Source organism: Acomys russatus, chromosome 24, assembly GCF_903995435.1.
Source record: "Acomys russatus chromosome 24, mAcoRus1.1, whole genome shotgun sequence".
Classification (NCBI taxonomy): Eukaryota; Metazoa; Chordata; class Mammalia; order Rodentia; family Muridae; genus Acomys; species Acomys russatus.
Window position 1 is genome coordinate 13,345,666 of NC_067160.1, and position 25,058 is coordinate 13,370,723.

General features: G+C 41.9%; 1 protein-coding gene across 1 annotated transcript; it reads right to left on the minus strand.

Moving 5' to 3' along the window:
• Positions 1-1,888: 1,888 nt before the first annotated feature.
• Scrn3 (secernin 3) lies at positions 1,889-25,048 on the minus strand. Its single transcript, XM_051166089.1, has 8 exons — positions 24,914-25,048; positions 22,958-23,118; positions 20,799-20,980; positions 19,584-19,780; positions 16,200-16,409; positions 7,306-7,468; positions 6,095-6,269; positions 1,889-2,097 (listed from the first exon to the last, which is right to left on the minus strand). Exons 2-8 carry the CDS (start codon positions 23,114-23,116, stop codon positions 1,921-1,923), a joined length of 1,263 nt encoding a protein of 420 aa, XP_051022046.1. The 5' UTR covers positions 23,117-23,118; positions 24,914-25,048; the 3' UTR covers positions 1,889-1,920.
• Positions 25,049-25,058: the final 10 nt, after the last annotated feature.

Below are 25,058 nucleotides of genomic sequence, written 5' to 3' on the forward strand. Positions count from 1 at the left end.
TGTAGGATTAATTTGGAGCCACATATAATCTTGATTATAGGGAAAGAAATCACCTAAGAAACCCATTTATTAGCAAGCTCTAAGACTGAAAAGAACTGCGAATATAAAAGGGAGACACAGGCAGAGGGTCCAGCCAGGAGGGAGGAAGGAAGGCGCACATTGGACACATGTGAGGACTTAGGAGGCCGGCACAGCTGAAACAAAAACCAACAGGAAATGTGGACTATAATACACAGGAAGGGCAGGTAGTCAAGAGTATCCCTAGCTGGCATCAGTTAAGGACTGAGACTCTCCCCACAGAGCAACGAGCTTTTACGCGGTTTAGACTTGCGTGGTGGGAGGGGCTGAGAGATGGCCCGGGTTATGAGTGCTCTTGCTCGTGTAGAGGACCTGGGTTTGGTCCCCAGCACCCATGTGGTGGCTCACACCATCTGTAATTCCAGTTCCAGAGCATCTCAAACCCTCCAAGGGCAGCAGCAGATGCTTGCTGCACACACACACACATACACACACACACACACACACACACACACACACACACACATACGCAGAGGCAAAACACCTATACACATAAAATAAAAATGTAAAATAAAAAAATAGTTTAGACTCCTTAGTCATATATGTAGATAATAAATAAAAAGCACCTAATTAAAGAATGGGCCACGATCTAGATACCTCATCAAATAAGGTATACAAATGAAAAATAAGCATACGGAAAGAAACAGCATTATATGCAATTTAGAATTACAAATTACATTGAAAAACAAAGTGAAAGGCCATAGGTTCAATCCCTGTTACCTAAATAAGTGAAAAACAGTTCACATATTAGAATGGTCAAACTCCAAAATATTGACACTCATAGGCCAGGGCTATGAACAGTGCTGCTTGTTAGAGGGCACAGAAGATGGCAACATTCTAGAAGACAGTTTGGCAGACACCATAGGATCTGGAGTACCTTGGTGTGATCCAAAATGGATTGAACACTTAGAACTACACAGCAACTTATATGCTTTTTTTTTGTTTTGTTTTGTTTTGGTTTGGTTTTCTGAGACAGGGTTTCCCTGCGTAGCCTTGCCTGTCCTGGACTCACTTTGTAGATCTGCCTGCATCTGCCTTCCTGAGTGCTGGGATTACAGGCATGTGCCACCACGCCTGTTATCTACACAGCAACTTGCACATGGATGTTTATTCATAATTGGCAAATTTTGGAAGCATCCAAGATGCCCTTTAATAGTGACACACCCAACCAGAAGCCATCACTCATGCTAAGAAATGAGCTATCACGGCATGGAGAGGCACGGTGAAAGCTGTTTCCTCAAGAAGCCAATATGAAAAGCACTATTGTAAGATTCCAAATACACGGCATCCTGGAAAAGAAAAACTACCCAGATAACGAAAGGATGAACAGCGTCTGAGGGGAGGAAGGAGAGAAAGCAAAAACAATTAGAGCCATAAGTTTGCTGCTCACGCAAGTCTTGACAAAGGTCACTTTTAAGTTTAATGACAGTGCTTCCGCAGAATATGCTGCAGCATCAAACAGTCTAACTGTGGACGCTTTTCTTTTTACACATTTTTTATTGAAAAATAAAATAATTCATATTACATCTCATTTGCTCTCCCATCCCATGCATCCTCCCATTCCTCCCTCCCTCCCACTTTCACCCCATTCCTCTTCTCTATGACTTTTCTTGTTAAAGCTGGTTGATATTTGCCTAAAGCACAAAAATACACCTGATATACTTTCCATTGCTTAACGAAAAGAAACCCTGAGCTGTCTTAAGTGAGGACGCGACCCAGAGGACACAGGAGTATAAGGGACACAGTCCGTGCTTCGTGTTAGTGCTTCATGCTCCGTGCAACCATGGGTTTTTAAATTACTACGGCCAAGGCAGTGAGGAATATTTTTTACTGCTTCCATGGTCACTGAGAACTAACACCTGACTGATAAATTTTAATTTCATCTTTTACACATCGAGGAAAGAGGTCAGCAGCCGTTTTAGCCACATCAAGATGCTTGTTTCGGAGGACTGACTCCATTTCTTCAAACACTTCTTGTTCCAGCTGCCTCATGTTGTCCAACACTGTCTTGCCTTTTTCCTAATTAAAATAATAAAAGTCAACACACACACATGAATCGAACGAAATTCAGATGTACTGGGAAGGCTTGCTCATTCTGGTTTCTACTGGTTTACTCACTTTCCTATTCTGTAGATGCAAAAGGAATGAAAAAGAAAAAAGGGGAAAATGGAATAGTTTTCTTAGGGAGAAATCATTGCCAAATACCAAAGTTAGTTATTTTAGTTAAAAATACAAGAGTGATCACAGAGTGTTAATACACAAGAAACAAATCACGACAATACAAACTTTGCTTTGATTGTATATGAAGAAGTGTGCTGAGTCAAGACGGAGAGGCTTTGTGGATTTAGAGCCTGTATATTTAAAGCCAAAGGCATCCCATAAGGAAATGGGCCTGGAATACGTCTCAGTGGCGAGTGTTTGCCTAGCATGCTTGAGGACCTGTGTTCAACCCCCAGCACTGGAAAACAGGAAAGTAGATAAATAAACGCCATTCGCACACTAAGGAAACAAAACAGTAATGTTCAAGAGGAAAAGCAAGAAAAAGACCGTGTACATGCTAGGCACACGCTTGGCCTCTGAACCAATGTTTCCAAGCTAAAGAGAAATCGTTTGTTTGTTGTTTTTCAAGACAGGGTTTCTCTGTGTAGCCCTGGCTGTCCTAGACTCACCCTGTAGGCCAGGCTGGCCTCTAACTCAGAGATCCACCTGCCTCTGCCTCCCAAGTGCTGGGATTAAAGGTGTGTGCCACCACACATGGCTTAAGAGGAATAATTTTTAAGTAGTTTAAAAGTCGCCATCAACGTTGAGTCTAGAGGAAAAAAAGAACACTGTATACAAGTAAGCACCTATTAAAACTTCTGAACAACTGTGGGACAGTGTGCCACAAAATGATGACTCCTACTACGGGCTGCATGCATTCCTGCCCCAGGCAGCTCTGTGGTGTGCAATAATGACGGAGAAGTAATTCTGTCAATAAACTATATTTAAATAATTGATTGCCTTTTTGGAAAACAAGCTCAGAATCTCTGCCTTCATGACATATTAAACGGATTCAAGATGGCAAGATCAAGAGAACTAAATGCTGTTAAATTTTATTTATTTATTTATTTGTGTGCATGGGCATGAATGTGCCCAGGACCTGCATGGTCAAAGGAGAGAACCAACTCCTGGAAACTGTCCTCTGACTTCACACATACACACACACACACACACACACACACACACACACACACACACACCGTGGCGTATGCATGCTCCCATACATATGCACAAAAATTAATAAGTATTTAAAAACCACATATAATGGAAAGAAAATATGGAAAAGTATTTATTATGAAGCAAGGCAGGTGTTTTTGAAGAATGAAATCAAGATGTCTTAAGAAAACAACAAATACAACTGACTAAATAAAAATTTCTTGACACATAAATGTATAGTGTTAAGTGACTGATATTTTAAAAAGGAACATAAGAGCCAGGTGGTGGTGATGCATGCTTTTAATCTCAGAACTCAGGAGGCAGAGGCAGGCAGATCACTGTGAGTTCGAGGCCAGCCTGGTCTACAAAGCAAGTCCAGGACAGCCAAGGCTACACAGAGAAACCCTGTCTCAAAAAACTAAAAAAAACACTAAAAAAAAAAAAAAAAAAAAGGAACAGAAGGTGGGATGGCGCATCTGCCTAACAAGCTGAGACAAGAAGACTATTTAAACTCAAGACGTAATATTCATATTATTGCCTCTTGACTCAATTGAGAAGTAAGCTAAGGAAAAACAAAGAGTTAAGTCACCAAGGAGAAAATATGACAGTAAGCATAGATTTCCAGCCTTACAGGTATTCAAGAAACATAAACTAAAGTAATCACAGAAGTGATTCTCCTTAAAGGACAGAAGGAGACACCAGCTCTGTGACACTTCCCTCAAATTCCCCTATCTTCTACCACTTCAGAATGTCAATGCATAGTGTTCATTAGAGTCTAAACCAGTAACATTAGTTTACCAAATATTAAAAAGTGCCATAAAACCTACATGCTAGAAGCACTTTGTAGGGGAAAGCTGTAAACACTTGCATGCTGTCATGAGCACTGAAGGGTGCGGAGGTGGATCAAGGGAGCAGACACAAGTTCCAAGAAGTACTGCTAGGGAGACTGGAGGAAAGCACTAAGGACCAGAGGGCCTGGAGTCTCAGCTGCTTTGGAGACTGAGGCAGGAAGGTCATAAATTCAAGCACTGCCTGGGTGGTAGAGTGACTTTAAGACCAGTCTGGGCAACTCAATGAGCCCTTGTCTCATAAAGCACGAGTAGGGTTGAGGACAGCGTAGTGGGGGAAAGGACAGTCAACAGGCGGTAGGGACAGACGAGAAACAGACAAGATGGCTGACATACGCATGGGCAGTGGCTTGATGCCAGCTTTAGATAGCACTCCCATTTCCTTTACATCTATTTTCCCCCTCTCTTCAGAAGTGGGGGAAAGGTTACTGAGAAGTAAAGAGGTATGATATAACATTTTCTCTCAATCTGTTCCACAAAATAAATACATGCTCTTTCTAGAGATGCTATTTCAAGTGATATATTATTTTTCTAAGCTGCTTCAAGTTTTAAAATAATGGGCACCTATCATTTTTGTAACAATAACAACAGCAAAACAAAACAAAACAAGCAACTAGCTGGGCATGGTGGCCCGTACCTTTAATCCCAGCACTTGTCCCAGCACTTGGGAGTCAAGGCCAGCCTGGTCTATACTGCAAATCCTGGGCTAGTCAGGAATACACAATGAGACCAGTCTCAAAACAAAGCAATAAACCAAAGCCCAAACAAAAAACTCAGCTTGTTATTTCAAATCCACAGAATTTTTTTTTTAATTTTGTTGTTGCTGTTGTTTTGGTTGTTTTGGTTTTTTGAGACAAGGTTTCTCTGTGTATCTTTGGCTGCCCTCGAACTCACAGTGATCCACCTGCCTCTGCCTCCAAAAAAAAAAAATTTATTTAATATGTATACAGTGCTCTGCCTACATGTACACCTGCAGGCCAGAAGAGGGCACCAGATCTCATTACAGAAGGTTGTGAGCCACCATGTGGGTGCTGGGAACTGAACTCAGGACCTTTGGAAGAACAGACAGTGCTCTTAACCTCTGAGCCATCTCTCCAGCCCCAAGTCTGTAGAATCTTAATCACCTACTCTAGTTGTGTTTTGTTTGTTGGCAGTGGTTGTTGGTATTGATCTGGAGACTCATACATGCCAGGTGAGCCCTCTCTGATCGACCTCTAGCCCCTTAAGTCACTTTACTGTTAATGTAGGGCTGTCAGACTAGGAACATTATATAGAAAGACCAGGTCAGGTGCCCTTCAGAGACTCTGTAATGTTTGCTGTGCAATATATACTGAGTAAATTATGCAACTTCCCCTGGTTTCAGAATTTTTATCAAAATAATAACATACATAAGGTGGATGTAAAGGTTAAATGATGCACATAAAACCAAGTGCTCAGTCACTGTTAGCTGCTGCTGCTGCTGTGTTCAAGACCCACATTTTTTAAAAAGAGCCAAAACATACATAGATACTCTTCTGGTGGGGGTAGGGTTGGGGAGCGGACAGGGCTGGCCTGTCAAGCTCACAGAGGTCCACCTACCTCTGTCTTCTGAGTGCTGGGATTAAAGGTGTGCACACCACTGGCCGGCCACAACACACACACTCTCAACCAAAGGTCAAAGCTATATTGCTCCATCAGTCTGAGAGTCATTACTTCTAATCCCTTTTTTTTTTTTCCCCAAGACAGAGTTTCTCTGTGTAGCCTTGGCTATCCTGGACTCACTTTGTAGACCAGGCTGGCCTCAAACTCACATCAATCCACCTGCCTCTGCCTCCCGAGTGCTGGGATTAAAGGTGTGCACCATCACGACCAGCCTAACCCTATGTTTAACATGAAGGACGGAAAGAAAGCTAATACTACAAAATCCAAAATATGAATTGAGTTATGCCTTGAACTGTTCGTAATTATACACAAAGCACACAGCCTGACCATACCTTATTGTTACTGATCACTTCCAAGGCCTGTTGATGGTTTTGGTAGAGTGGGTGTCTTCTGTCAGGCTTGACATACGGCTTCTTTGCCACTGGCCTTTCAAGTTCAAATGTTGGTGATTTCGTATCCAACAGTTGTGAAATATGTGGTACAAATATGAAAGGCTTAAAAACAGACCTAGAAGAAACAGTCTTTATTGAATTTGTATGTCAAATATATATATATAAAAAAACAATTATTGTGTCTTCCTAGAAACCTTCTAATTGAGGTTTCCAGTAATAACGTTTATATTCTAATTGGTTCCCGCCACATTAGTTATTCTCAGGCTCATCTCCCTTGGACATTAGGCAAGAAGACAATGCTTTATTTAGTCTTGTATTCCCAAAGACCTACCAGATGGCCTGCCACACTAAGAATATCAGAAAACAGAAAGTTTGTCATTTGTCAGGGTAAAAGCAATCCAGGGTAAAACTCACAGCAGTGGTTATGACTTAAAGTAAAATTCAGCACCAAAGTTAATGAGACACGGGTTTCATTTTATGCATTCAAAAATATCATTAATAAGATGAAGAACTGCAGCCCTAGAGAAGAATGAATATAAAATTGTTTCTAATATAATGTACATTAGGTCTAATAAGAGATACGAATGACTTAAATCAAGACATGTTATGGAAGCCCTAAGGCACTTGACTTGAACTGGTAATATTTTGCATTGTACATGTATGTAATTTCTAAATGAGGTGCATATGTGTATTTGACATAAGATCACTTCTGCTGTTCACTGTTGTCACTTAATGTTATAGCATCTGAAATCAGGAATCTACTTCTCTTGACAATGTTAAATATGCTGTGGGGAAAAGGATAACTGCACACAAGACATCTCATAAAGGTGCCAACAATTACGCACACAGAAAAACTGCAAATTAAAACCCAAACAGACAATACATTAAAAATTATAGCTTTATTTATGTGACAAAGATTTATACTGAGGAACTGAGAGGTGACTCAGTGGTATTGCTCTTGTACAAGACTTGCACTCAATTCTGTGTCTGTGTCTCTCTCCCTCTGCCCCTCCCTTCCCCTCCCTCCCTCCCTCCCTCCACCCTCCTCTCTCTCTCTCTCTTATAAAAACTATAATGACAAAAATCATCTACACACCAACGATTTGCCCATCCCATGACCTCTTGGTGGTTACAGTATTTGAGGACCTCACCTCTCAGGATGTGGAGTCCCTGTAAAGAAGTGAATGCAAGGAAGGCTGGGATCTTGAGGTAAAATAGAAACCATGCTTGCAGTGGTCAGGAACTCTCCCTTCATATTGATGCCACTTGGTTTATCTCGAAGAATTTCCATCATTGTTTCAAAAGTTATGTTTCCTGAGGAAATAATTTTTTTAAAAACCCATCAAATAATGCATATATTTTACAAACAAATCTCTATTAATAAGATAAAATGATGCATACTGGCATTGATCCTCCAGCACCAATGGGGCCTGGTGGGGGCAGGTGGCAAATGGTGAAGAATATGTTCATTACTGCCTGTGTCTTCACGCAGAATTTATATCAGCCACAAATTCACACATCAATTCAGTCATGTATGCTACTGTGTCACCATGTCTAGCACAGAGCAAGCACTGACTGACTATTTAATGACAAAATAAAAATCTGTGCATAATTGATTTTGAGCACTGCCACTATGGCCACAGAACATTAAGTACTATTTTAAAGTCAATTTTCATTTATTTCAAGCCATGTGCTTTCTGCTTCTCTCACTTTTCACCCAGCCCTGCACATCTTGCTTCTATCTGGGACCATCTCTGCTTTTCTTCTTTCTTCCTTCCCTACTTTTTTCACTTCTCTCTACTCACATAAGGATTACACCAGAGTGTCATGCTAACCAGGTATTCTGACACTGACCCACACCTCTCCAAACACTCATTTCCTTCCTTCCTTCCTTCCTTAAAAAAAAAAAATCATGAAGTGGCTGGAGAGATGGTTCAGACGGTAAGAACACTGTCTGCTCTTCCAGAGGTCCTGAGTTCAATTCCCAGCAACCACATGGTGGCTCACAAGCATCTATAAAGAGATCTGATGCCGTCTTCTGGCCTGCTGGCTTGCATGCAGGCAGAATACTGTATACATAGTGAATAAATAATTTTTTAAAAATCATGAGACAGTTTTGCTAAGTTATCCAGACTAGTCCTCAAACTCACAATCCTCTTGCTTCAACCTTCCAGCAGCTGTGACTACATGTGTGCAATACCACACTTAGCTGGGATTTATTTATTTATTTCCTAAAGAATGTCCCTTAAGAACACTCTTCCATTGCTGGTGGGAGTGCAAACTTGTACAACCACTGTAGAAATAAATCTGGTGCTTTCTCAGAAAATTGGAAAAAGTTCTATATCAAGACCTAGCCATACCACAAGGTGTATATTCCACCATACCACAGGGACACTTGCTCAACTAGGTTCATAGCAGCATTGTTCATAAGAACCAGAAACTGAAAACAAGCTAGATGTCCCTCAATGGGAAAATGGATAACGAAAATGTGGTACCCCCTTTCTGAGGGTATACCATTCGGCTATTAAAAACAAGAACATCTTGACATTTGCAGGCACATGGATAGAACTGGAAAATACCATCCTGAGTGAGATAACCCAGACCCAGAAAGAGACACATAGAATGTGCTCACTTATATGTGGATATTAGCCGTAATGCCAAGCATAACCAGGCTACAATCAATTGACCCAAAGAAGCTAAGTTACAAGGAGGACCTAAAGGAGGATGCTTGCATCTCTCTCAGAAAGGGAAATAAAATAGGCATTGGCGGTGGATGGATGGAGGGACCTGGGTAGGAGAGGGGATGAGGAGGGCGTTAGGAGCAGGGAGAGTGAGGAAGAGAAGGCCAGGTCAGAGAATGGAAACCAGAGGTGGGGGGACATCTCTGGGATTTTCCAGAGACCTGCGATAGGGGAGGCCCCAGGAAGTCAATGGGGTTGCCCTAGCTGAGATTCCTAACAAAGGGGGATGTGGAGCCTCAAGGGGCCACCTCCTGTAGCCATGCCTATAAGATGTGCAGAGACAAAGATGGAGCAAAGACTGAGGGAATTTCCAACCAAAGACTGGCCCTACTTGAGACTCATCCCATGGGAGAGAACCAATCCCTGACACTATTAATGTTACTCTGCTATGACTGTAGGCTAACAAGCCTCTGAGAGGCTTCACCCAGCAGCTGATGGAAAGTGATGCAGAGACCCACAGCCAAACATTAGACAGAGTTGGGGGAGTCCTATAAAGGGCTGGGGGGAATGACTGAGGGATCCAGAAGGGTCAAGCACTCCACAAGAAGACCTACATAGTCAACTAACCTGGGTGAGAGACTGAGCCACCAACCAAAGAGCACACATGGCCAGGTCGTAGGCCCCCTGCACATAAGTAGCAGATGCGCAGCTTGGTTAACACACAGATCCCCCAACAACAACTGAAGTAGGGCCCTCTCTGACTCTGATGCCTCCCTTTGGATCCTGTTCCCCTAACTGGGCTGCCTTGTCTGGCCTCAGTGGGAGAGGAAGCACCTAGTTCTGCAGTGACTTAATGTGCCAGGGTGAGTTGGTTGGTACCCATGGGGACGTTCCCCTTCTCTGAGGAGATGGAGAGGGAAGAATGAGGGGTTGTATGAGGTTGGGGTGGGGTGGGGTCGGGGGGAGACTGGGAGGGGGGGCTGCAATAAGGATGTAAAGTGAATAAATAATTTTTTAAAAAGTCCCTTAATATATTTAGTGCCCAATGATGAGTGATGAAATTTCTTTTTTATCTTAACTTTGTATTTGGAAAATATTCAAAATTGGTAGATAAAATTTTTTCTCCACCTTAGGATGCCATTTCCAGTCTTCTAGGTCCTCTCCTTTCTGTTGAAAACCAGCTGCCAGTTTCTATTTGCCCCGTGAGTACTTATTTTCTCTAGGTGCTTTACAGATTTCTGTCTCCTCTGAAATGCTGTGATGATATCAGTGTCCTGGTTAGATCCACCTTGTGATTTACAGAGCTGCTTTCTGGCTTTGGTGGCTTTTACTAATTAGAAAAATTTCTCAGCCAGTGGCCTTCAAATATTGCATCTGTGTCTCTCTAGTCTCTCCCTTTCTGCGCTCTCCCTTTCTGCTCTCTCTCTCTCTCTCTCTCTCTCTCTCTCTCTCTCTCTCTCTCTCTCTCTCTCTCTCTCTCTCTGTCTCTCTCTCTCCCTCCCTCTCTCTATCTCTCTCTCTGGGTCTGTCTGTCTCTGTCTCTTGGTCTCTCTCTTTCCTTTTCTGGTTTTTCAAGACAGGGTTTCTCCTTATAGCCCTGGCTGTCCTGGACTCACTTTGTAGACCAGGCTGGCCTTGAATTTCAGAGATCTACCTGCCTCTGCCTCCCTGAGTGCCACCATGCTCTGCAAGGCTATTTTCTATTGACCTTTAATTTTCTGTTTTTCTTCTCTGTTTAATCTGTTGTTAAATGATCTGACGAACTCTTAGCTTCAGTTACATTTTTCTGTTCTATCATTTCCATATGGTTCCCTAGTTTACAAATTAAATTCTCCATTTTCTCTTTCTCTTTATTCTCTTTGAAAGAGGGCCTCACTATGTTATGTTGGCTGGCCTAGATCTCAATATATAGATAAGCAGGCCTTGAACTCGAGGCCATTCGCTTGCCTTGCACATCCAGCTTCGGCTCCATTTCCTTCATCTCTCACAAACATAGTTTTTTGTTTTAAAAAAAAAAAGTTTTAAAGTAATTTTAACCTTAAGTTCTGTTTCTGATGAAGTTAATTTGTGGATAGCCTGAGAATTGGTTTCTAATGGTCACTTATTTTCTCTCTTGGTTTTCAGTCATTTGGTCCTTTGTCTTGGCAAGACTGATAATCTTCTTCCCATTTTCATGTGTGTTTATACACATGTGTCTATATGCATGTGATTACATGTGCTGTGCCCATGTTTTCATGTAGGGTCATGGCGCTGATGTCTAGCATCACCCTGGTCAGTCTTCCACTTTGGTACCTGAAGGACCTCTTGAGCAAGCCCAGAGCTTGCCAATATGGCTAGTGTCATGAATCAGCTTGTCCTGGGGGTCCTGTTTCTGCCTTCAAGGCCTATATTACAGGCAGGCCGCCATGCTCACCTGATGCTCACATATGTTCTGGGGATCTGAATGTGGGTCCTCATGATTTCACAGCAAATACCTTAACTGAGGTCCCCAGCCCCAGATGACTTCTGACTGGATGCTGAAAATATCAAATAAAAATTTGTAAAGTTCTGCACAGAACTTTTTAAAAGTTTTTTTTTAAAAGATTTATTTCTTTATTATATATACAGTGTTCTGCCTACATGTACACCTGCAGGCCAGAAGAGGGCATGAGATCATATCATAGATGGTTGTGAGCCACCATGTGGTTGCTGGGAATTGAACTCAGGACCTCTGAAAGAGCAGTCGGTGCTCTTAACCGCTGAGCCATCTCTCCAGCCCTAAAAGTTTTTTTTTTATTTGTGTATTTTGTATATGCGGATGTGTTGTCTTCATGTACATCTGCACACACCAGAAGAGGGCACTGGATTTCCTGGAACTACAGTTACAGAGGGTTGTAAGCATGGACGCTGGGAGTCAAAGTCAGGACTTCTGGAGAAGAGCAGCCAGTGCTCTGAACCACTGAACCATCTCTCCAGGCCCCAAATTTGAACTCTGCCTTTTGTTTTTTGTTTTGTTTTGTTTTGTTTTTTGCATGGAGTTTTCTTGTACAGAGGATTTCATGATCTTATGGAAATAAAATAAGTTGCATAAGGATGACTTTGATTCAGTTGAGATGGACCCACTCTGTTAATCCTCACCTCTCAAGACTGGCAGAATCCGGGTTCTTAACTGGACACTTGGGCCACTTTCCATTCTTGCCTCTCAGTTGATCCTCAAATAAAACTGCCTTAAGGCCTGTGACACTTGTGGGAGCTCTAGTAAGCTTTTAAGGGCCTTAACAATTACTTTCTGCTTACTTACTCTGTGTTCCATAATACCTTTAAATCAGAAACTGCTTTAAGGATCAATTATAACATAGAAAGTCAGGTTCTTGGACTAGGGATATTATCTCAGTGTCAAAAAGGTGTAAAGCCCAGGATTCGCTATTCAAAATGGAAGACTTGAAAGTAATGGAAAGAAAAGGCCCATCCAAGGTATTAGAAGAGTCTTTTCTAGGCTGTCTGGGGGGTGCTAATCCATGCCTTCAAACAGTGGGCTTTCCTTCTCAGATCATGAAGAGGTGTTCTTAGAAGGAGATCAGTCTAATGCCAGGTATTTCTTTACAGACAGCAGTAAGCTTTTACCCATTCTACCACTATGCCTCTCAGCTATCAAATATGTCAGCCGTCTGTTACCCTAAATTAGTACTAGTTTCCTAATAACAGTAATGGACATGGTCGGTCTATACTATAACAAGAATGGTTTTAAATTAATGTAACACATCCTCTCAAAAGCCACTGACTGTTTAACAAAAACCCCACACCTGTAACAGGCACAAAAGACCTCCTTTCAAACTGTTGGTCAGGGGATTACAAGATTCCCCATAGCTTATACAACCTATTGCTGCTGCCATTAGTTGCCTCCCAGAAGCTGAAGATCAAATCCTTAATAGCAAAAACAATACACACGTTGTACATAGGACTCAGCGGATTTGAGCAGTAGCTTTCATATTACCAGAAGGTGCTATGCAAGCTGCTGAGTAGCAAAGGAGTCAAAAGTCCTGCCCAGCTATGATGCCTATGAACCACAATGACCAGCATGGCCATATCACTGAAAGTGCACCGGGCACTTACATCTTGGTAACCAACAACTGTCTAATTAGACTCACAACCCACTTAGGCAGGAGGGAAGTCATGCCTGCTACGATAAATCTAGCCAACTACACATGGCCATGGGTTGAAGGAGAAATAAACCTGTTTTCGTTATGATTCCAAGTGTGGGGTCGGAACGGTCTTGTGAGAGAACAGGTGAGGTTAATCCACTAGAAGACAAACCATCTTGTGCAGGAGCATGATTGTTGCCAGCTGAAAAGATCCCGTGAACAGACTGTAGGAGGAGATATATAAATGAGCCCAAAAACTGAAGGCAGGGCTTTTGGAGACTTGGGATAGTTTTGGCTGTTCATCACTCCACTTTGAGATGCTCCTAGAGACAACCACTCGAGGGAAGGCTTCGGGGCTCCAGCTCCGGCTCCTGCTGAGGTTCCGGGTTCTGGTTACTCCAGGTTCCAGCAAAAGAAATCCTGCTGGTAACGCCAGGAGAATTGCTCCTCAGAACTGATATCCTTACAGTTTTGTTATTCTTTAATCCTCTTTTCCTATTGTTTAGGTTAGTCAGGTTATAAGGAACATACACTGGGTTAATAAGTTCGTAATAAAATATATTGGTTAAGAAAACTGAACCTACAATAGGTGCTAGGGACCCACTCCACCACTTCCCTAACCCAGTGTAAATCTTGATTGCATTCTATATGCTCTTCTTTACCCACAGATAAGCACAGATTTCGCCCCTCGTCAAATACACTGCCTTTTGCAGCAAGGACCATTATTACTGAAAGCCATAACTAATCAAAATGCAGAGAACAACGGAATACGGGGTGCCCAGGCACACTTGATACAGCACAGCTCTTTCACCCAAGGCTCAGGGAGCATAATAAAAGAAGGGAGGAAAGACTGCAAGTCAGAGGACCAGGAAGTCTGCTGCGAGACTGTGCACTCTGTCTGTAATAGGGAAACAAAACCCACAAAATACCAACAACCTGGACCTGAGCAACTCCAACAACAGCTGATATCCCAAAATAGACGGAGAAAGATCATGGGGCTCCTTCCCCTGGATGAAGAGTTACAGGCAATTAAGAACTGCTGAGAGATGGAGAATTAAGTCTTCCCCAGGGATAACCCTAATGGGTCATCCAATACTCAGTGGTCAATCCTAGAAACTGATGTGCAGGCAACACAGAATGGGCTCAGCAGGCTGCATTTTTATGTAGATTTATTTATATGTGTAGGTATGTATAAATATGATACACACACGTGTGTGTATATATACATATGTATGTTTGTTTGTTTTCAAGATAGGGTTTCTCGGTGCAGCCTTCGAACTTGCTCTGTACCAGGCTGGCCCTCAAACTCAGAGATCCACCTGCCTCTACCTCCTGAGTGCTAAGATTAAAGGTGTACACCACCACTGTCTAGTTATGAAAGTATATTTTAATTAAATTTTTTTGGTTAATTAAATTTTTTTTTAAATTTAAAAAGTAAAATATAATTTCTGCCATTAGATGCACTAGGATATGAAATGTTTACTGTATTAAAATTAGTCCTAAAGAAACGCATAATCTTTATTTACATTTAGTCGACTACGGGTTTTTCTTTCCTCACAAAACCGTACTAATTGGGACTGGAAGCATATCATAATAGAGTGTACATGCTTAGTATCCATCGGGCCCTGGGTTAACTCACAAAGGCAATCTAAAAGGCAAGAAGCTCCCTTTTCCTCTCCTTTAGTATGGGGATCAAAAGAGAAGCTCACCACAAGTCTGTATCCAAAATATGGATTTTTGATGCTTTGCTGAAAAAGGAAATTTAGATTCACGTGAAAGAACCTAAAGTGCTGCTGTTAGAGAAACAAGCTACCAACCAGTTTGTATTAGTGGCAGCAGGTTTTGTGCACACATGCTTACTCTTACTAGCTCCTTCATAACACAGCATGATTTCAAAGTCAAACGGCCTTACAGGGGACTTGTTAGAGGAGCTGCATCTTTCAGTAACTCCTGACTAACACTGGGAGAAGGGAGGGCTACATCTACACCCAGTGCTCTATGTGAAACTCAGCGGTAAAGCAAACCCTACCATTCACACTATCAGGCACAAAGCTTCAACATCTAGTGAGATTTAAAAATGGTTCAGGTCTAAATTCCTGCAAATGGCAGGCTGTAATAAAAAACAATGTCAGAACTATAACACCGTGATGATACAGGTATTATGAAAATGTTTTCAGGATTCAAAACCTACAATTCTCAAAATGAAAGGGGGATTTACATGATCACTTGAGTGAGGTAGCTGTAAGTAATCCCCGAGCAAGCGCTGAATAAGTACCAAGACTACAGCGGAAGGCTCCAGAAAGTAAATGTAAAACACAGGGTGCAATCTCATAGTAATTTAAACTGGTTACTTAAAATACACGCGTGAATATAGATACAGCTGGGCATCCATGCAGCACACTCAAATAGCCATCAGGTGGGGACAAACGGAAAGAAGGGAATAGGCTCTTCTGTCTAGAAAAAAAAAAATCATAGCAAACTTTAAACCTGCGATACCAGCAGACAATTTCCTATGGAACTATTATTGGAGAGACGTTTCTCCTCTTGGCAAAGCACTGAAAACTGGATGACCTGTTCATCACACTTGCACCCATTACAATACCCACGCATGAGCTTCAAGTCTGGGATTCCTATTTTATAGTTAATATGACAAATATTTCAATGTAGCAGCTTTCTGATTTATAATCATCTATTTGGTTTTCTTCCTTTTGTCCTGTGACTTCAGCCTTGGGATTCTTGACATTTTCCCTTCTGTCGAGTTTGCTTGAGGCACAGTCTTCCTATACAGCATACATTGGTACGGAACTAGTTTGGCTCCTCCTGCCTCAGCTCCGGAATGGTGAGCCCTCACCGCACTGAGGCGCGCGTCCTCACGCCTGGCGCATTCCTTTCTGTTTAGCTATGTGCTGATCTCCAGTTTTGTGAGGGCGGGTGGTTGTGCACAGCATGAGTGCACATGTGCACGCAGATGGAGTCAGGCCTATATAGTGAGACCCCAACTCAGATTTTTTACAAAAGAGAAGAAAATTTCTGAGGATTGAGAGTCTGAACTTGACCCTCAAAAGGAAGCAGTATGTTTTTATAATGGCTTAATACTTCACACATATCAGAAAACAAAATGGCTTGTACTATCCTAATGCTGTTTTACTCAGACCGTACTTTACTAAGTATAAGATGAGGTCACTCCCACGTTATATCTGCACAAAATTCAAAATTTTGTGTTATTTAAATGCTAAAAATTACCTGTGTGTTTATTCAGAAGCCTGTAGCCCTGACAGTATCTGCTTGATGAAGTCAGCATCGCAGCCGTGTTAATGTAAGAATATGTTGCAGCAAAGTCAAACTGCTCTTTGCCATCCCACCAGCCCTTCTGCTTAGCATAGGTCCTCATGTCTGGATGCTCCCGGTCAATCTTGGTTGTTATGGAAAGCTGATTGGAAATATTACGGACTCCTATTTGTAAAGGAGGAAAAGGAATGGAAACGTCACCTTTAACACAAAGTATCTACCTCTACATCATGACCTTTAACCACCACTTAAACACTGAGTCAGTTTTGCCATGTACAGCTACTGCATATTCTAAACAATTAAACTTTGGGATAACTGTAGACTCGGGTGCAGTTATATGAAATAATCCAGAGAGATTGTATACACGCCACGCAGTTTCCACCCATCACATTCTATAGGATAATATCACAGCAAGGACATTCATCTTCATCGTGTCAAGAAAAAGAACACCGGTACCATCACATTACCCTTTCATAGCAAACCTGTGCATCTCCCAATCCTAATGCTTTATTAACTCCAGGCACCCAGTATGTACTTTTTGACTCCAATGTAACGCAAAAGGTTTTATATATACATACATGTGTATATATGTATATATCCCATATATATATATATACATATTTGGTTATACATAAATTTAAAACTCAAAATGTTTTATATATACAAACATATATAACCATTATATTGAATATATATAACCAAATATATATATGGAGAGAGATATCTCCAAATGGATATATATAGCCATATATATCCAAATGGATATATATATCTCCAAATCGATATATATATATCCATTCATATATATTTATATATAACATTTTGAGTCTCTAGGTATTAGGATATATATATTCTATGTATATAGGGGTGTGTGTGTGTATCTAACAACCCAATATAATTTGGGTAAAGGCACTTGCCACAAACTGAACCACCTGAGTTCACATGATGGAAACAGAGAACTGATTCTCAAAAGTGGTCCTCTGACCTCCACACACATGCCAAAACACATATGCCCACATACACGTATGCCCACTTTTTTAAAAAGAATGTTATGTAAGTAGAATTATTCATTAAATAGTCTTCTGGCTTTTTAAATTTTTATTTATTTATTTACTTATTTATTTATTGAGACAGGGTTTCTCTTGTGTAGTCTTGGCTGTCCTGGCTACAGCTTTGTAGTCCAGGCTAGCCTAGAGCTCAGAGCCATCTGCCTGCCTCTGCCCCCAGAGTGCTGGGATTAAAGGTGTGTGCCACCATGAACAGCAGCCTTCTGCTTTTTAAATTTTATTTTAAAACATTTAAAAACGTACATGTGTTTACTTGTGTGTATGTGTGTATGAATTCTCAAACTCAGGTTGTGAGGGCTGGTGGCAAGCACCCTTATCTGCTGAGATATCATGCCCCCCCCTCCCCCCCTCTTGGGGCATGTGTTTGTTTGTCTTTTTTTTTTTTTTTTTTAAGATTTATTACGTATAGTGTTTTACCTGCAATGTACACCTGCATGCTAGAAGAGGGCATCAGATCACATTATAGATGGTTGTGAGCCACCATGGGGTTGCTGGGAATTGAACTCGGAACCTTTGGAAGAACAGCCAGTGTTCTTAACCTCTGAGCCACCTCTCCAGCCCTTTCCAGTGTTTTAAACTCAGCACAATTCTGGGAAGACTCATCATGCCATCTGCAGTTCATGGTGTATCTCATGGTTTGATGAATGACACTTTGTTTAGCATTTCAATACATGTGTGTGTGTACTACACACACAGGTGGTTAGCTAGCTATCAGAGATGTATCGTCTCTGTGCTGGAGACACTTGAAACAGCAATCTAGTTCTTGAGATCATTCAGTAAGAGGACAAGAATGCAGCAGCAAGGTTACTGCAACAGGATAATCGGACGCAAGAAGGCGTTCATTCTGCATGACCAGGTAAGACCTTTTTCAGTAGTATTTATTCCTTTGTCTTTCAGGTAGGATGTTTAGTAAAAGAAAAAGTGGTCAATGATATAACCATAATAATAAAATGGACTAAAATTTATATATGTTATTAATATATCAAAAATGCCAAGCATAAAATATAAAAACAGTATTCCTAAGTCCATGAAAATAACTGGCAATAACCTATTTGAAAGGTAACACCGGAACCTTCCACAGCAGGCTCCTCGTGAAGTCTTTTTGAACTCTTCCAGAAGCTCACAAAGACTTTTCCTTCCTCTGATGTTCAGAGCAACCATGGGTCCACATCATTCACGCAGTTAGCCAGCCAATTACCTGAGGCAGGCTCTGCTAGAGCCAAGGCTAGATGCAAACTCTGTGCAGTGGATAAGACTCCTGAACTTCTCGTCCCCCTAGCTCTCACCTGTCAGATGTTGGGATGACAGGTGTGCGCCACTACTCTGCTTTATGCAATGCTGGTGATTATAGCAGGGCTTTGTATGTGCTAGACAAGCGTGACACCAAGTGGGCTAGCCTCCACCTCGTGTTTTTCCGTGTGCCTCTTATCTCCTCTGTAAAACTAGGAGACTCAAGACACAAGTGAACAAGCAGTGTGTGAGTAGGTCTCAGCAGAAGGCTAGCCTCTGACTGTGGAGAAGGCAGTAAGAACAGGAGTGAAGATTCCACTCACTACTTTAAGCTCCTTTCTACTTCTGGGTTTCTCCCTTGAAATTAAGAGGACTGGCTGGAGGGAAAGCTTAATGGGTTATCTGAATGCAAATCCCCGGGGCTGTTGTAAAGTTGAGAGTGGTTGTACTGTCTAAAATCCCTCCGTGTCTGTGCTGAGAGGGAAGGCACTGAGAGGAAGAGCCCCCAAAGCACATGGGTCAGCTAGCCAGGCTTGTGCAGGAGCAGCAGACACCAGGGACCCTGCCTCAGAAAGGACCATGAGTCACCAGAGGCTGTCCTCTGACCTTTCCTTGTACACAGTGGTCCATGCCTGCCCCACGCCTGACATATATACATGTACACATGTCACAAACAAACACACACAAGAAAAAATAAGAGAAATATATGACCACAAATAAATCATGGGGAGAAATCAATTCCAACGCAATCAAATTGCATTGTTTTAGTCAATGACATCTAATTTTGTTTTACTGTTGTGTCAATACACTCTTTCTAAGCACACCCAAAGCCACCCATCCCAGCCAAATTCCCTTTTCTTTACCTCCAAATTTATACATGATACAATTCTGAAATTCTGCCCAAAGTTAGAAAAGGAATAAATAATATAAGTAGTTGTTCAAAAGAGAAAAAAAAAAAAAAAAAAACGCATTATCTACAGTTAAGTGTATATTTTATTAATTATATAAATATAGAAACCAAACTGCAAATAGTTGTTCATACCTTGAACTTTTTCTGCTGCCCAGTACTTCCCTGAAGTCTCCAGAATCCAGGCTTCATTCCTATCAGCTATCAGGAAACTGTTAAAATAGCTAAATTCTTGACCCTCTGCACAGTTTCCACCTTGGCCGTACTTTTCTAATAAGTCGACAATGACATCAAGAGCTTTTTCAGCTGTATCAGCTCTTTCAAGGCCAAGTCTAAAATAAAAATATTGAGGGTCTCAGATTAAAAATAATTTCCTTTATTCATTTTAACTTCATGTGCAAGAAACACTGTGTGAGCCAGATGTGGTGGCGCACGCCTTTAATCCCAGCAACTGGAGAGGCAGAGGCAGATGGATCACTGTAAATTTGAGGCCAGCCTGGTCTACAAAGCGAGTCCAGGACAGCCAAAGGTACACAGAGAACCCTGTCTCAAAAAAAGGAAAAACAAAACAAAACAAACAAACAAAAAAAGAAACACTGTGTTAACTATACTCAAAATAAGAAAACGCAAGTTAATATGTAAAATAAAGTCTTAGACTCCTGCTTCTCTCTCTCTCTCTCTTTTTTTTTTTTTTTTTTTTTTTTTTGATTTAAGGCGTGCGCCACCACTGCCTGGCTAGACTCCTACTTCTTAAGGCAGTTTGAGACAATGAAAACATTTTTGGAGTCAAGTTCCATCCTGGTAATTTACAGCAAAGTTATTTTTATCTCTAAGACTGAAATATTTCTTTGTAAAATGAAAGTATTAATCAACCACACGATAAAACAATTTAGGCATTTCTGATGAGTTGTAATTTCTAATTATGGCCTCTCTCCTAATTAATGATATGCATGAGTTTAGGTAGGTGTTTATGTGCTGCATATATGTGCTTATGTGGGTGTGAGTCTGAGGGTATGCATGCATGTAAGCATGTATGTAGAAGCCAGAGGTTGAGGTCCAACAACTTTTTCAATTGCATTCCACCTTAAGTTATGAGATAGAATCTCTGGGTGAACTGGAACTTACCAATTCAGCTAGACTAGCTGCCCCGCAAGCCCCAGGGAACTGCCTGCTTCTGCTTCCCCAGTGCTGGGATTTCTACAGACGCACATATGTGCTGGAGCTCAAACTCAGCTTTCACACTTGCACAGTGAGCACCGTGTGTGCTGAGCCACCCACCATAGACTACAAAACTGCATGCTGGAGGGAACACGGATGCAGCTCCATCACGAGAAACAGCACAGTAGCTACCTGACAAGGTCCATGCCCAGAAGAGCTTCCTCCTGAGGAATCTCTTCCCTTCCCCATACGGCTTCATTCCCAATGCAGACTCCGTGCTCATTGGCTCCCATTTCTGCTCCCCACAACCAAGCTGGGCGACTAAGGACGACAGCATATGTTTCGGGGACTTGATCAACTTCTATGTAAGTACACTGTCAAGAAGAAAAAGTCAGACAACTATAAGACCAAACATGAAAAGTTGCCGAATTCCAGAATTTAAAACACCATTTGGAAGACATGATCACGGAGCTAAACTGAAACTTTCAGTAATAAAAGCCTTAACCTTAAAACTGAGGCAGAATCCACTGTAAAGCATTCATCATTTAAATATGCTCTGAGTGTGCCTGTTATAAGGCACCCTGCTAGCCGGGCGGTGGTGGCGCACGCCTTTAACCCCAGCACTCGGGAGGCAGGGGCAGGAAGATCGCTGTGAGTTCGAGGCCAGCCTGGTCTACACCGTGAGTCCAGGACAGTCAAGGCTACAGAGAAACCCTGTCTCAAAAAACCAAAATAATATTAATAATAATAAATAATAATAAGGCACCCTGCTAAGACAGGTCAGTGGCAAAGATACATCAAGCTTCATTTCAAGAAGCAAAGACTTCTCCATTAGCTAAGATACAACAAATATTAAGTATGAAGGCCAGGAAGAGTGGGCAGAGCAGTTGTGGAAGCCCAGGAGTGAAGGTTACTAACCTTCAAGCTGTCTCATGGAGAATAACTAATATGAGGGGACGAGCAACAGCTCAAAGGGTCAGTGTCTACATGTCCTGACCCAGAGGTCAGATGGGAGTTGCCACAGGCCCACACTTCCGGTATAAGTGACCTCTGAGGCACCTTCACAGTGGTGGAAAGAGTAAGAACCTGACTTACATGACAGGCTAGATTTAAGCATACAGGTCTAGAATGGAAATGATATCCCATAATAAACGGATACAGAAAAAGAAAACTATAGTCTAACATACAAGAAGTCTTATACTTAATACATATCAGTGTTAGGACATCAAGAATCCAAAATGTTCATAACAATAGAAAGTAATATACACCTTTAAGTTCCATGTAAATACACGTTTAAATAAAAATTATAAAGGACATTTTATTCAATGTGCATATAAGAGGTGAGAAAAATACATAAAATGTAATTGATGGTATTATCAGATGCCTAATAAATCTTTCTAATGAACCACAAAACTTAGGTGTAAGGCTGTAGCTGTGGTTTGGGTGGTAGAATATGTGCCTAACATACCGTACAAGAGGGCATGGGTTTCATCGTCAGCACCAAAGACAAAGAAACTAAGCCTGTTATTTATAAGATCCAGAATAAAATCTGGATCCCACAGAGGTCAGACAGAGCACTGGATCTCATGCAACAGGGGGTTACCTATGGTTGTGAACCACCATGTGCATGCTGGGAAATTAATCTGGGTCCTCTGCAAGAGCAACGAATGCTCTTAAACACGGAGCCAACTCTCTAGCCCCATTCCTTAACCCCTAGTGTGATCTAGACATTGCTTCTCTGCTGCCACAATCTGCTGCTCCTGCCTACGTTCTGCATTTAAACCACCCTACTCTATTGTGCGGCCACAGTCCATTCGCACATGCTCAGCTCCAATAAGATGGTGCCCAGATTTTAATAAGTGACTTTAACTCCCTTGTCACATCTAACATACATAACATATAAAAAGTATTCAAATATTCGATCAAAGAGAACACTTTTTATTATTTCAGCAGTTCCTTCGAAATTATTGAAATAAAAGACCGGAAGTCTATTTTTAGTTCAAATTATTTTCAACCTTAATTCTTGAATTTTAACTTCTGTCAAATGGTAGCTACTGAAAGAAATAAGCATCTATGGGGATGGAGAAATGGCTCACTGGTTAAGAGCACTTGCTGCTCTTATAGAGGCCCCAGCTCAGGTCCTGGCACCTACATGACTGGCTGGTAACTACAGCCCCAGGACACCCAACACCCTCTTCTGGCCTCCTTGGGCACCAGGTACACACGTGCTGCACAAACATACATATATGTAAACTATCTGTACATATACAACAAAATTATTTTTTAAAGACGTATCCATTAACGACATTTTTTAAACTAGGTATTGTTAACACAGCATGCGTTCCACATACCTTAAGACGTTTTCCCAAATCATTATGAGCTGTAGCTGGAAAGTAAATTACTTCTTGTACTTCATCGAAGAGTCTGTCTGAATTTTTCCCAAAAATAACCCTATTTTCAACTGTTGCTGGCGGTAATGCCACAAAAGTGTCACAGGAGTAGGGTTCCATTTCTTAAAAAAAAAAAAAAAAAAAGAAAGAAAGAAAGAAAAAAAGAAAGAAAGAAAAGAAAGCATGTAGAAGTTTCAAAATAAAAAGAGAAAACATGTTAAGTACACTTAAAACAAAGAGCTTTCTCTATGGCCAAGGGATAGACCTAAGAAGGGTACATAGAAAAGTTTTAGCTATTGTATTACTTCTGGCCATGCCAGGGTGGCCAGCGGTATGCAGTAAGACCTGTCTTAAACAAATAAGTAACATTACATAAATTACAAAAATCAGAGTATGATTTAGTAATTAGCCATGTGCTGCTATAATAAAATGGCAACGAGAACCACGTTTTTCTAGTCTACAGGTCAAGTTTCCTCTGTAAACCTTCTTCCAATGTGTCTTCCCTACTCCTTTCACTTTGCCTGTAGCTGCTGTACATGCCATAGTCTGCTGCCTTGTGTATGCATGAGGCTCCTGACTAGACAGTGAGTCCTAGACAGCTAGATGACTTGTTAATCACTCTATCATTGTTCAAAATTATGTAAAGGCCGGGCGGTGATCGTGTACATCTTTAATCCAAGCATTTGGGAAGCAAAGGCAGACAGATCTCTAGTTTGGGGCCAACCTGGTCTAGACAGTGAGTGCCAGGATGGCCAGAGCCAAATAGAGAGACCCTGTCTCAAACAAACAAACAAAAATAAACAAAACAAAAAACCCAAAATGAAACCCCAACAACAACGAAACAAACCCCCCCCCCCCGCAAAACAAACAAACAAAAAACTAAACTACAAACTCTGCCTCCCAAGTGCTGGGATTAAGGGCACGTACCACTAAAAAAAAATCATGGCGCTCTTGGAGGCAGAGGCAGCCGGATCTCTGAGTTCGTGGTCAGTCTGGTCTACAAAGGGAGTGCAGGACATCCAAGGTTACACAGAGAAACCCTGTCTCGAGAAACCAAAACCAAACAAACTAAAACTAAAACACCATCTAGTAGGGCTGTTTTGAAGAGTCAGTAAAACCCCGAAGTTTCGTGAAAGCCCGGCTTGGTGGTAATACCGAGTTTGAGCATTACATGGACGGTGTCACAGAAACAAGATAAAAACCCTGGAACAGAGCCAACTCCCCGCCGCCAAAAAGCTGTCATCTGTTCCAATTTGGCTTATTCTTATCCTTGCTAGAGGTCAGTGGACTAAGCCATGCCCACACCAAACCCTGGGGTCCCTAGGGCCATCAAGTTGCAGTGGGTGACACACTAACTGGAATTTTGGCAGCAACAAAGAAAACAGCACCAGGGAGGAAAGCCCTTAACCCTAACCATTCACGATGTTTGCTGAACATCTTCCTGAATAGCTAGAAGTTTCTCCTAGGAAGCTGCGTGTGGTGGTGCACGCCTTTATTCCCAGCACTGGGGAGGCAAAGGCAGGCGGACCTCAGTAACTTCGAGGCCAACCTGGTCTACTTAGCCAATGCTACATTGTGAGACTGCCTCAAAATAGGCATAGTAACAACAACAATTATAATAATAATTGGAAAGGACGAGCCTCGGTTCTTGCGGCGCTAACCGTCTATTCCAGTGCTTTAGGTAACACCAATATTTTGAGTCTCACTGACGTCCTACAGTTGGCGTGAAACTGTCTCCATAAGCTACATGGAAACTGCGCTGCAAAAGAAAATTTTTGCAACTGGAGTTGGCGTTGCCAGAAAGTGCTGGGCTCGAACTTCGAAACCTCGTCGCTTTGCCTACGCTCGGAAGGACCCATCACTGCTCGCGACCCAGCCGAGAGCGAGCCTCACGCAGAGCCGGTTCCCCGAGCTTACCTCCTGTGCGCACGCGCGGACGCCGGGTAAGCCGCCGCAGCTACTAGAAGCAACCACCGGAAAAGACGAGGAGGGGCGGGGCGGGCCCAGGCTCTAATCGTCGGAAATAGTCACCTTCGACCTCGGAAGTTCTCTCCGCAGCCTA